This window comes from Eulemur rufifrons, chromosome 17 (genome assembly GCF_041146395.1).
Source record: "Eulemur rufifrons isolate Redbay chromosome 17, OSU_ERuf_1, whole genome shotgun sequence".
Lineage (NCBI taxonomy): Eukaryota > Metazoa > Chordata > Mammalia > Primates > Lemuridae > Eulemur > Eulemur rufifrons.
In genome coordinates this window covers 43,226,749-43,238,234 of record NC_090999.1, presented here as the reverse complement: position 1 = coordinate 43,238,234, position 11,486 = coordinate 43,226,749, and the positions used below count along the sequence as shown (strand labels likewise).

The following is an 11,486-nucleotide window of genomic DNA, read 5'->3' as shown; positions in this document are numbered from 1 at the left end:
ACTGTTTAGGCAAATCCACCAATAAAAATATACTAAAAACAAACAAAATTACTGAAAAACCCAAGATTAAGCAGGGAAGTCAATTTTATTTTAAAAGGTTTTTTTTATTACATTTATACTAGATGCTGCTTTCAGAAATATAACTTAGCCCTTTTAAGAGCACTACCTTTTGAAATCTGAAAATAAAATTTAATTTCAAGTGAATATTACACTAGTAAATAAACATGAGAAAATACTAAGTATATATGTAAAGAAAATAAAAAATATTTAAAGATGTAAGGATATGGTCACTGCATGTTTACTTTTGGGGAATGGCTCTACTTCATAACCCACCCAGTGAAAATCATACACTATCTTTTAAGGAAAAGAAATGACTCACCAGAAATGTTAAGCTCTTCAATGCATCTCTCCAAAAGGACTCATTTTAATTGCCAATTCATCAACTAAAGATGATTAAATCAAATCATGTGCTTTATTTCTGGTAGATTGAAAATGCTTTTAAAAGCCTATTAACTATACATTATAATCCTTAAACTTAAATAATATCTTCGGTTGGAAGGAAGTTTGGATTAGGGTTCTTTTTGTTAAGTTTTAAAATACAGCTATCAACATATACACAGGAATGACTGAGGGCCCTGAAAGTGATTACTATCGCAAAAGAAATTACTCTCTTGACCAAAAAACCCCTTTGATTACAAATGCCAGTTTTTACTTTTGATTGAGCATGTCCAAATTGAAGCCTATGAGACGTCTAAAGATCAACATACCAGATATTAAAACTCTTCCAAAAAAGAATTCTAAACACAGGGAAGATCACAAGCTGACAAGTGTTTGCAATTATAAGCCAATTACATTAGATGATAATGAAGTTAAGAATAAGTTTGGGGTTTTTTTTTTTTTCCTTTTTTTTTTTAAGTAAAAGGAAAGAGAAGTTTATTAATTTACCAGTAAATGAGGAAGGCAGTGGACTAGCATCTCAAAGACTGCCATCCTCAGGATTTGTAAGTTTTGACATATGGAACTGACTGGCTAGCTTACGAAGGACCATCATCTTCTGTTACCAGTTCAGTGTGCATTGCTGAAAAGCAAGAGTAAGTACCAACAGAATTTGTCTAGAATGATAAACAGCAACTGCAATTTAAGGAAGAGTGTACTCTCTATATAATCAAGCTAAAAAAGATAATTATAGAAGGTATCAAGTGTAAAATGGCTGTCTTCTTGGCCTTACCTCAAGTTTTCCTGACATCTACCTGAGATTAAAAAGAATAGTCTTTAAAAAAAAAAAAAATACCTTCAAAGAAAATAATGGAAACAAATGAGCTCATATAAGTGAACGGAGAAAATAAGTCTCTCTCTCTCACACACACACACATATCCCTACGCACACACACAACACCCTAGACCCTAGAAAGCTTTGCTTCCGTAAACCCACATGAGGAAATGTCAAGTCCCACATAATAATCTGATTTCACTTTCTCCAGATTGCTTGTATTCCTATTCATTCTCTGCTTTTACAAATTAGAGTCTTTCAAGATTAGTATGGTTATTTTAAAGCTAAATAAGTATCAGCAAGAAAAATATTTAGCAGCATAAACCAAATTGAATGTTAATAACCAACATAAAAAACTAGTCCAGAGCACAAAAAACACTCAAACTCTAAATGACTGCTTTATAGACACCATACAAACACACTCTCCACGTCAAAACAATCTCTATGCCAACCAAAACGAGCAGGATGAAACTAAAATGTTTTGAAATGCATAAACAAATATTTTCCTCTAAAATACTTAGCTTTATTAAAGAAACAGTACTAAAAATAACAAAGATTTCAAACATTTGCTCTATGCTACTTACATATCATAAATAAGATAGCTGTTGATGCAAGACACACACGCTTTCACAATCTTTCCATATGCACCCAAGCATTCTTGTATCAGAATAAGCCGTTTACCAGCCAACCGTATGGGTTGAATGATTAAAATGACCATCTTATACTTTACATAGTAAAGCATTTTCCAAAATTTTAATGTATACAGTGACAAAAAGGAAAAAACAAAAACAGTAATTTTGAACACATGAAGAGTGATTAAGCAGCTTCATAATCAAACCAGGCTTCATTACTTGCAATAAGGGCAACTCTTTCCATTCTCCACCAAATACTTAAGTTTCAATAGTACTAACATTAAAAGAAAACTCAAGTTGAAACCAAGTAACCAATGTGCTACTCAGCTTTTTAAATCTATAAAAGTAACTCTTCCCATGAGGTAAGGCAACTGAGTAATTTGATTGTATTAGATTGCATTAAAATAATTATACTTGATTTTTTTTAGTAACATGCTAATTAAAAGATTACATTTTGGGAAATAAAACCACAACGAAGAGTTCAGAAATGACAAGTTATAGTTTGGAGAAAAACAACGTTATCATTTTACTATTAGCATACTATATGCAAAAAGTGAGCCTTAGAATGATGGATGACCTATATGATAAACTCAAGTAAATGTATCCTTAAACATAAAACAAATAACCTCCTGTGTAGTCCTAGTCCTCCCTTAAAGTATAATTTCTGCACATCATTTATGAGAATATGATTGAGAGGTAATAATTAAGGCCATCCAATGTAGACAACTAAAGGGTTTCCTTTGATTTAATAAAAATAAGAACATGTTTCATTTTCAATTATCACAGTATAAAACTGATGGTCCCAAAACTGTATGACTCTAAATAAAGCCATTCTTGAAAACAGGACTTCCTTCTCATATTAGGTGAAACAAGTAAGAAGCTCTTCTGACATACCACTTGCACACTTCTCTATGGATATGAATGAAATATCCATCTAGATTCCATATGATTGAGAATGACTAGCACATATAAAATTCTAGAAAACAGTATACCACATTGTAGAAGGCACTAAAGCTTCAGCTTGTGCTCCCATAGCCCATTTTGAAAACCCAGTTTCATTTTTATAAGGGCACCTTTGCCACCTACAGCTGACAAGACACACTGCAATATTATTCATAATAAGCTTGGAAATGTCAAGAAAGTTCAAAAAGAAATGCTCATTTTGTGGGTACACCCAACGATTCTAAACACTGAATACTAATACATTAATATTAGTATTCAACACAGTTGTTCTTCCTTTTGAAAGATAACAGTAACATGCATTGTCAGTTGTATTTTTAATCCACTTATTTAAGCAATTTTAATCTGCAAAACTATTTTAAAGAAAAACCGTTGTCCTAAACAGTGAGCAAAAGAAAACACAATAGTGAGAATTTAACACAATCACTGTAAATCCTGTGAAGTAAATGTTAAAACTTCTTACATACTTTGCACTTACAAGGATGTGTATATGTTTGCACCAATTTCAAGCACATCATCAAACTGTATATACTGAATTTTTTTAAAAAAAAGTAAAACAATACAAAATTCAGTAACTTGCATTTTTTTAAAAGAGCCTCCAATGTTTATCTCCAGTCTTTAGGGATGGTACAAATTTGGATCTTTGATGTTCGATTTATTTGCAATGGTTCTTGGCAAACACTAACAAACCACATGATGAGTGTGTCAGCCACCATGGAAATGCACAGATTTTAGAAGATGAGTTTGGGTAACATCTGTTGTTTTCACGACGTCCATGCTTTATTTTCTTACTCAGCAACAAGATGGCCACAGTGTCACCTAACAACTGGAAAAGCTGTTAGAGCCTATCTTTATGCTCAACTAGATTTCTTCCATGTCTACATCTTGTTGAGAAAATGAAAAGCTTTGGATTTTATTCCAGCACTGAGTGTAAAGGTGCACTTGTTGATCCTATACTGCTTCTGTTTTGGTAGAGAGGTTTTCTTCATTTGGCTGACAATTTCCATTTTGCTGTACTTTGTTTTCCTCAGTCCTTGGTGCATCGTTGTCATCTACTTCTTTGCTCATGCTTGAATCTGGTTCTTTATTGTGCTCCTTCTCCTATAAAGAATATTAAGGCATACATTTAATATTTTCCTCAAGAGTTGTCTGATATTATGGCTAAAATATGTAACTTTATCTTTTGTGAATTAATAAAACTGAGTATTTTCTTCCAGTACTTTTTCATATAAAAAGAATATGCAAACACCATCAATTTGCCCTTTGTAGTCTCATAAAAGATGGACAATCCATGGAAACTAAATTAGAATCAAATAGGTAAACATAAATTCTAAGGAAGCACTCAATAAATGTTACTGACAGACTTGAAAAAGTGGAATAGATCTGCTGAAAGAGCGAAACAGTTTCTAAACATGCCACGATAGGTTTGTAACCTGGATATCAAAGAAGCAAAAATAAGGGAATACAGAAAAGGAAGTCACTATTCCTCCTAAAAAAAGAACTGTTCAGGAACACTCCAAATTCTGCCCTCAGCTTAACAGAGAATTAAATGGAAATGAACAATGTCTGGCACATAATAAATGCTCAATAAATGCTATCAACGTAATTGAAAATTATGATAAACCTCTATCAGCATAAGAATAAATAAATCTGTAAGATGAAAGCTCAAGAACACATAATTAACTTCCAAATACAAGTAGATTATACCAGCATAATAAGGAAATTAACATAATTCACAACTTCTTAAAATATTTATCCAAGGAAAAGGTTACTGGCTGGGTGCAGTGGCTCACGCCTGTGATCACTCTGGGAGGCTGAGGCGGGAGGATCACTTGGGCTCAGGAGTTCCCGACCAGTCTGAGCAAGAGTGAGACCCCCATCTCTACTAAAAACAGAAAAATTTGCCAGAGGATCACTTGAGCCCAAGGAGTTGGAAGTTGCAATGAGCTCTGATGCCACTGCCCTCTACCCAGAGCAACAGCACGAGACTCTGTCTCAAAAAAAAAAAAAAAGAAAAGAAAAGAAAAAAGAAAAATCTTCCTTGGTGGAATCTGGTTTTACATTAAGTATTCTAACTCAACAAACCTCATTTTAACTATATATTACAAAACCAATGCTACCAGAAAGTCTTTTCAAATTTGCTGAAACATATATTGAGGAAAATGGCATAAGGTAGAAAGCTTATCAGCATAAAATCAAATACATTTGTTACCTATAGATTTCTAAAAATGTTCATATTGCATACCATGTTATGATTCTTTAAAATAAGGAATGCAATTGTTTCCATTTTAATTGGCTTTCATCTCTCCAAAATTTACTTTAGAAAAATTATCAATTTCAAAAATTTAAAAATACCAACAATGTACAAGACACTGTTTCCCTTAAAAACCTTTTAGTCTAAAACTATTTCTATGTAATAAAGGACAATGCCCAGACACTGAATGACAGCCGCTTACTTTAAGTGAAGTACTGTTCTTCTCCAACTTCTCCTTTCCATCTCTGTCATTAGAACTCTTTCTTGTAGAGGTGGAACGTTCTCTCTCTCTTCTTTCACTGATGTGGTCCCTTTCTTTTTCTCTCTTTTTATCCTTCTTATTTCTGCTATAAGAATATTGGTATGTCAATTAACTTCTAGGAAATTAAAAATCTATTATATTCTTAACAAAATATCCTTATCTCACATAGGGTATCTAAAATAATTCATTGTTAATAAGTATACTTACCAGTAGTTTGACAAAATAACATAAACAAGTCATATAACACAACCTACTCCACTCCTACTCAGTTTTTTAAAGTTATGTAAGTCATTTTTGCAGAGGCCACCATGTGTTCACAGAAAACACAATTTGGCATTGCCAGTTTATTAGTTTTGAAATATTCAAGATTTATCTATCTAACTGTAATAAGGACAAAATAAAACCAAATATACTGTTTTCTTACAAACCTTTCCAAACCAATAAATAAAGAAGAAAGGAATTAAAAAGAATCAAATGTGGCTCCCACGCAGAGCTGAATGATTACTAGCAAAACTTGGAACTTCAAATAACCTACTATGCCACTTGCCCTCCTTTATCCACCATTGGACAGAAGTCTCACAAATTCAAGAGCAAAAGTTAAACAGATGATGGAATAAACACCATAACCATTATTTTTAAAAAATAACATACCCTGAAGATTATAGGGAAAAAACAATGCATTACATAGTTGGGTAGAGTGCAAACTGCTGCCAACTCTTATGAAGAGGAATTTGTAAATGTATCTGAAAACTACAAACACATTCATTCTCTAAACTAGTAATGCCATTTCTGGAAATTTTTCCTACACATCTGCACACAACAAAACAATTTAAATCCAAAGCTATTTATTACAGTATTACAAAATTTATAGTAGGAAAATTCAGAAAACCCTTTCTACTGCAGGCTAGTTAAATAAACCAAGGTATTTCTATACAATGCAGTTATAACTGATGCAGTTATAAAAAGGAATGAAGAAGCTCTCTCTGACCAGTATGGAAAGATCTGGTAGTTAAGTGACAAAATCAAGTGCACAACAGTGTATATTTTGTGTTACTTTTGATATAAGGAAAACATGATACATTCTCATCTTGTATATAAAAACTGGAAGGATGTACAAAAAAACTAATAAAAGTCATCACTTATAAGGATAGAATAGATGGGCACATAAATGGGAGATTTCTCAAAGTGGAACTTTTTATATTATTGAACTTCTGGATCATGCAAATGTATTACTCATTCAAAAGATAAAGTTTAATAGATTAAAGAGAATTTTTAAAAATTTTTTCATATTTCCTGCTTGCTTCCTCCTCTTTAGTTTTAGCACATGCTTGCAACCTACCTCCTGGGGGATGGAGATCTAGAAGATTTCCTTTTTATGGTTTTTGATGTTCTTGGTGATCTTGAAGAACTCCTGCTCCTCCTCCTACGCCTTTCCCTGAAAGCGAAAAAAGTCATTTCAGAAAACAGTAATTGAAGTAAACAGCAATTCAAATATATAATAGCAAAAGGGTCCTTGAGATGCTCAAGTGAATAGTATTCCTTAGAGGCCAGTTAAAACTCATGTCCTTGATGAACATGGTCTATTACCTAATTTTAGGGCAGATCAAATTGTGAACCAGGAATTTCAATGACTGATGAAAATATCACCTACAAATTTCATATTAGAAACTAGGGTAGAGGGTGTCCTTTTCGTCTGATTTACTTGAACAATAATTTATTGAGTAGAAAAAATATTAATCATGTTTCAGTTTCTCTCAATTATATTCTTTCTTAGCACCTAAAACATGTTTTGCTTATCAGATCCTTTGTCATGCATTTAGCTCCTTGCTGCCCCACTGTGGATTATTTTGTAACAAAGTTAACAGGCCCTTTTCAAAAACTGAAAGATAAGTTTGCAAAATGTGAACTTTCTAGACCCAAATATTTAGAAGGGCTCTAAAAAGTAATTACACTATATCATTATAGAGAAATTGCTTTTCCCTCCAACTTCCTACCATTTCATTATTGTTGTTCAACTAATTTGAAATTGAGTAAACAAGATGTTTAAGTTAAAATCTGGAATTTAACATGACAAAGTGAGAAATAATTAGTAAATAGATTAACAATGTTTACTGTTAGAAACTATTTTGTTTAACGTATTAGCAAATGATGAATACTCTAAATTACTTCATTGATAAGGGCATTCAATTTAGAAACAATGAACTTCACTATGTCTATAATTTAGATGAGGTGTGAGGATATATATTAAATGATTAATGTATTCAATCATCTATCTCACAAGGAGCTCTGATAATCAGTGACCACATGGCTGAAAGAACCAAATCCTCTGGAATTCAAGTTCTTTTTATCACCCCAGTAAATTGATAATAAGAGACTAATAAAACTTTTCTCTAAATTTTTCAATTATAAAATAAAAAACTAAATAATGTTCCCATGTGGTACATATGGCAGATGTTTGTAAAAGATCTTATAAAAAGCTCAAGAACTTTGAGAACACAAATAAATCAATTCCAACTTGACCTAAGGCTCTCTCTCTCCATTACGCACTTTTATTCCCAACACATTCCAAAATCATACTTCCTAATGTGGAAATTAGATAATGATATTTCATTCATTCAATGCCATCTGTAGCAGCTCAGAGTAAGAACCAAAAGTAATTTTTTTCATTGCATGAGAATGTCAGCATAATCCAGACTTTAAGTTTACACAAAATGGCTCTGCCTTAATCAGTTTAATTCTTCGCTTGTGTGTTCAGAAAGCACAATGTACAGGTGGATGTCTAATTACTACCAGGTGATGATAACAAGAGCTAAGGCTGAATGAATAGACAGCAACCTAGACAATCAATTACTTAAGAAAGAAGCTGTAAGCTATAGTATGAACTGGAGTTGGTTAGACTTATTTAAATTTTAGTTACACAATTTACTAGCTGCACAACAAAGGTCATATTATTTAACCTGAGTCTGTTTGTTCAACAGCAAAATGGAGATATAATTAACAACTCAAGCCTTTTAGAGTTGTTTTGAGGATATGGGATAATACCTGGAAAACACTATGCAGAGAGTCTGGCATATAATAGGTACTCAATAAATATTCTCTCCTTCCCTTTCTTGGTCTTACCTTTATTGACAATAACTTTTAAGCAATAAACATTTTTTAAATATTAAAATTTTCATTACAAATGTAGGTTAAGAGACAATGTTGAAAATTAAAATATTAAGTAGACTGTTTTTCTTAGTTAAAATATTTCTCATTTAATAAATCAGAGCATCTAATAAGCAAAAAAAAAAAAAAAGCTAAAAGATGAGAAACTATAGCTCTTTAACAAGCTCTTCTGAAAGCAGGGAATGTTTCAAATTGCTGAAACATGAACGATTGTCAGTCATCTTTTATTCTCCAGGCCCCAGAGGCCGTTTAAGAATACATTTAGGAATGAATGTGAACACTTGAACTTTCCTATAAACCAAGCAACTTAAAATGGCCTGTGAAAAAAATCAAACATTTCAAAGTCGTCAGAAAAAGTAAATTCAAGTTCTTAAAAAGGAATCAAAACATTATCTGGTGCTGTAAAGGGTAATTTCTAAACAATCACATAAGCAAAAAGGCATGAATAACACACAATCAATAAAATCACATTGTAGTAAAGGTACAGTTATAAGGCTCAAATGATACCCACAGCAGAGGTTAAACTAATTTTTCGATTTTTGGTTCAATGTGCCAAAATCCTACAATGATCTGTTTACTTTGAGCCCCATTTTAACATAAACTATTGCTTTCAACTTTATGATTCTGAGGCAGCTTTTAAAACCAGGTACCAAGTACTATAGTTAGAAATGTTTCAAACTTAATCTGTATGAAGAAGAGAAAGAGCTACTATACTTCTGATATTAAAGCATAGGGGTGGATGAAAACCTTTTTCTAAGCTTCACTTTTCTCGTGTATTAAACAGTGATGATAGTAGTCTTCTATGTGAGGATTAAATAAGGTGAGACATGAAAAAAATCTGCTGAGACATAATATCTAACATATAGTAAAGCACCCAATAAATGCCCACAATTATCTTTCATTACCTAGTCCAAGGCTAGTATTAAGAATAAACTATCAGCCGGGCGTGGTGGCTCACGCCTGTAATCCTAACACTCTGGGAGGCCAAGGCGGGTGGATTGTTTGAGCTCAGGAGTTCAAGACCAGCCTGAGCAAGAACGAGACCCCGCCCATCTCTACTAAAAAAATACAAAGAAATTAGCTGGACAACTAAATATATACAGAAATAATTAGCCGGGCATGGTGGCACATGCCTGTAAGTCCCAGCTACTCGGGGGGCTGAGGCAGAAGGGATAGCTCAAGCCCAGGAGTTTGAGGTTGCTGTGAGCTAGCCTGATGCCATGGCACTCTAGCCCAGGCAACAGAGTGAGACTCTGTCTCAAAAAAAAAAAAAAAAAAAGAATAAATTATCAAAACATACATTTAAAAACTAGGAAATATACATTTCTTTATCTCAAATTGTTTTCTATAGAAAATCATCTTTTAAAATATCTTTAAACCTTGCTAAAAATATATGTACATTTAATATTTTTAAATGTGATAAACATAAGTTAGGAACTTCCATTTATTTATAGTCATCCTATCATCTGAAGTAAGGGATATTCAAATCTCAAAGTTGGTTCTCATTTTGCAGCTGTTACTATGGCAACTTGCTGCCACCTGGTGGCAATGTACCTATTAACAAATTGAGAGAACAGTCGTAGGAAGAAAATCTAACCATTAAAACTGACAAATAAGGCCGGGCGCGGTGGCTCACGCCTGTAATCCTAGCACTCTGGGAGGCCGAGGTGGGCGGATCGTTTGAGCTCAGGAGTTCGAGACCAGCCTGAGCAAGAGCGAGACCCCACCTCTACTAAAAATAGAAAGAAATTATATGGACAGCTAAAAATATATATAGAAAAAATTAGCCGGGCATGGTGGCGCATGCCTGTAGTCCTAGCTACTCGGGAGGCTGAGACAGGAGGATCGCTTGAGCTCAGGAGTTTGAGGTTGCTGTGAGCTAGGCTGACGCCACGGCACTCACTCTAGCCTGGGCAACAGAGTGAGACTCTGTCTCAAAAAAAAAAAAAAAAAAAAAAAAAAAACAAACTGACAAATAAAAGAGAACCAGAATTTAAATGTGATCCAGTCAACAAAATAGAGGTAAAAAATAACTCAGATGACAAAAAAGGCTAACACTGCAACTTTAGGAAAAAAATTGCATATTAAAATTCACCACACCATTCCAAAAAAATATAGAAGTCTAAAGAGGTCAATTCTTCTATACTCTTTAAAAAGAAAATACCTTCCCCCGCCATCCCACCTGCCAAGAAAATAACAACAGCAATATTAATAACAACACTTAGCCAGATTAAAATAGTGGGTTACAAAGGATAGTTAAAACTTTTAAAAATAATGTTGCCCAGTATCATCTCTTCTTCCAAATAGTTGATCAATACTGTGGCAATCTCTCTGCTAGAGAAATGTTTACTCTGCAATTAGGGTAAAATGTTCTGATATTACCGTACTGGTTCCATTTATACAGAGTAACCTTTCCCCACTCAGTGAAAAGTTGTTTTCATAGTCATCAGTAAACCCTTCGGTAAAAATACTAAGCATTATCAAACCTGCTGGAACTACGAGATCTTCTTGATGCATTGTAACTTCTGGGTGGTGTTCTGGATTTTTTATCCTTCTTTCTTTTTTCATCTGTCTCTTTGGATCTGTCCTTTTCTCGTTCCTTTTCTTTGTCCTGTTCCTTTTCCTTCTCTTTGTCTCGCTCCTTTTCATGCTCTTTTTCCCGCTCGCTCTCTCTGTCCTTTTCCTTATCTTTTTCCCGGTCCTTTTCTCGTTCTTTGTCCCGGTCTTTATCTTTGTTTTTACCCCGTTCCTTTTCTTTTTCACGTTCCTTTTCCCTCTCTCTCTCTTTTTCCCTCTCCTTTTCTCTATCTTTCTCTTTCACTCTTTCCTTTTCCTTGATCTTTTCTCGAGTGTCTTTTCTCTTGTCCCTTTAAAAACAAACAAAAATAAATTTGTAACTAAAATAATTCCACACCACAAAAGTACCACCCTCCTTTTCCTCAA

General features: G+C 33.5%; 1 protein-coding gene across 2 annotated transcripts in view; it reads right to left on the bottom strand.

The window, feature by feature from the left end:
* Positions 1-338: 338 nt before the first annotated feature.
* The window catches only part of SREK1 (splicing regulatory glutamic acid and lysine rich protein 1), a 36,088-nt gene continuing 24,940 nt past the window's right edge, over positions 339-11,486 (bottom strand). Inside the window, exons 9-12 of one of the 2 annotated variants that reach the window (XM_069492137.1) lie at positions 11,030-11,410; positions 6,718-6,813; positions 5,319-5,463; positions 339-3,963 (exon numbers count right to left, since the gene is read on the bottom strand). In XM_069492137.1, coding sequence (XP_069348238.1) covers positions 3,814-3,963; positions 5,319-5,463; positions 6,718-6,813; positions 11,030-11,410 — 772 coding nt within the window. In that variant the 3' untranslated portion in view covers positions 339-3,813. The remainder of the gene's footprint in view (positions 3,964-5,318; positions 5,464-6,717; positions 6,814-11,029; positions 11,411-11,486) is intronic. The other variant, XM_069492138.1, reaches the window with a different exon arrangement.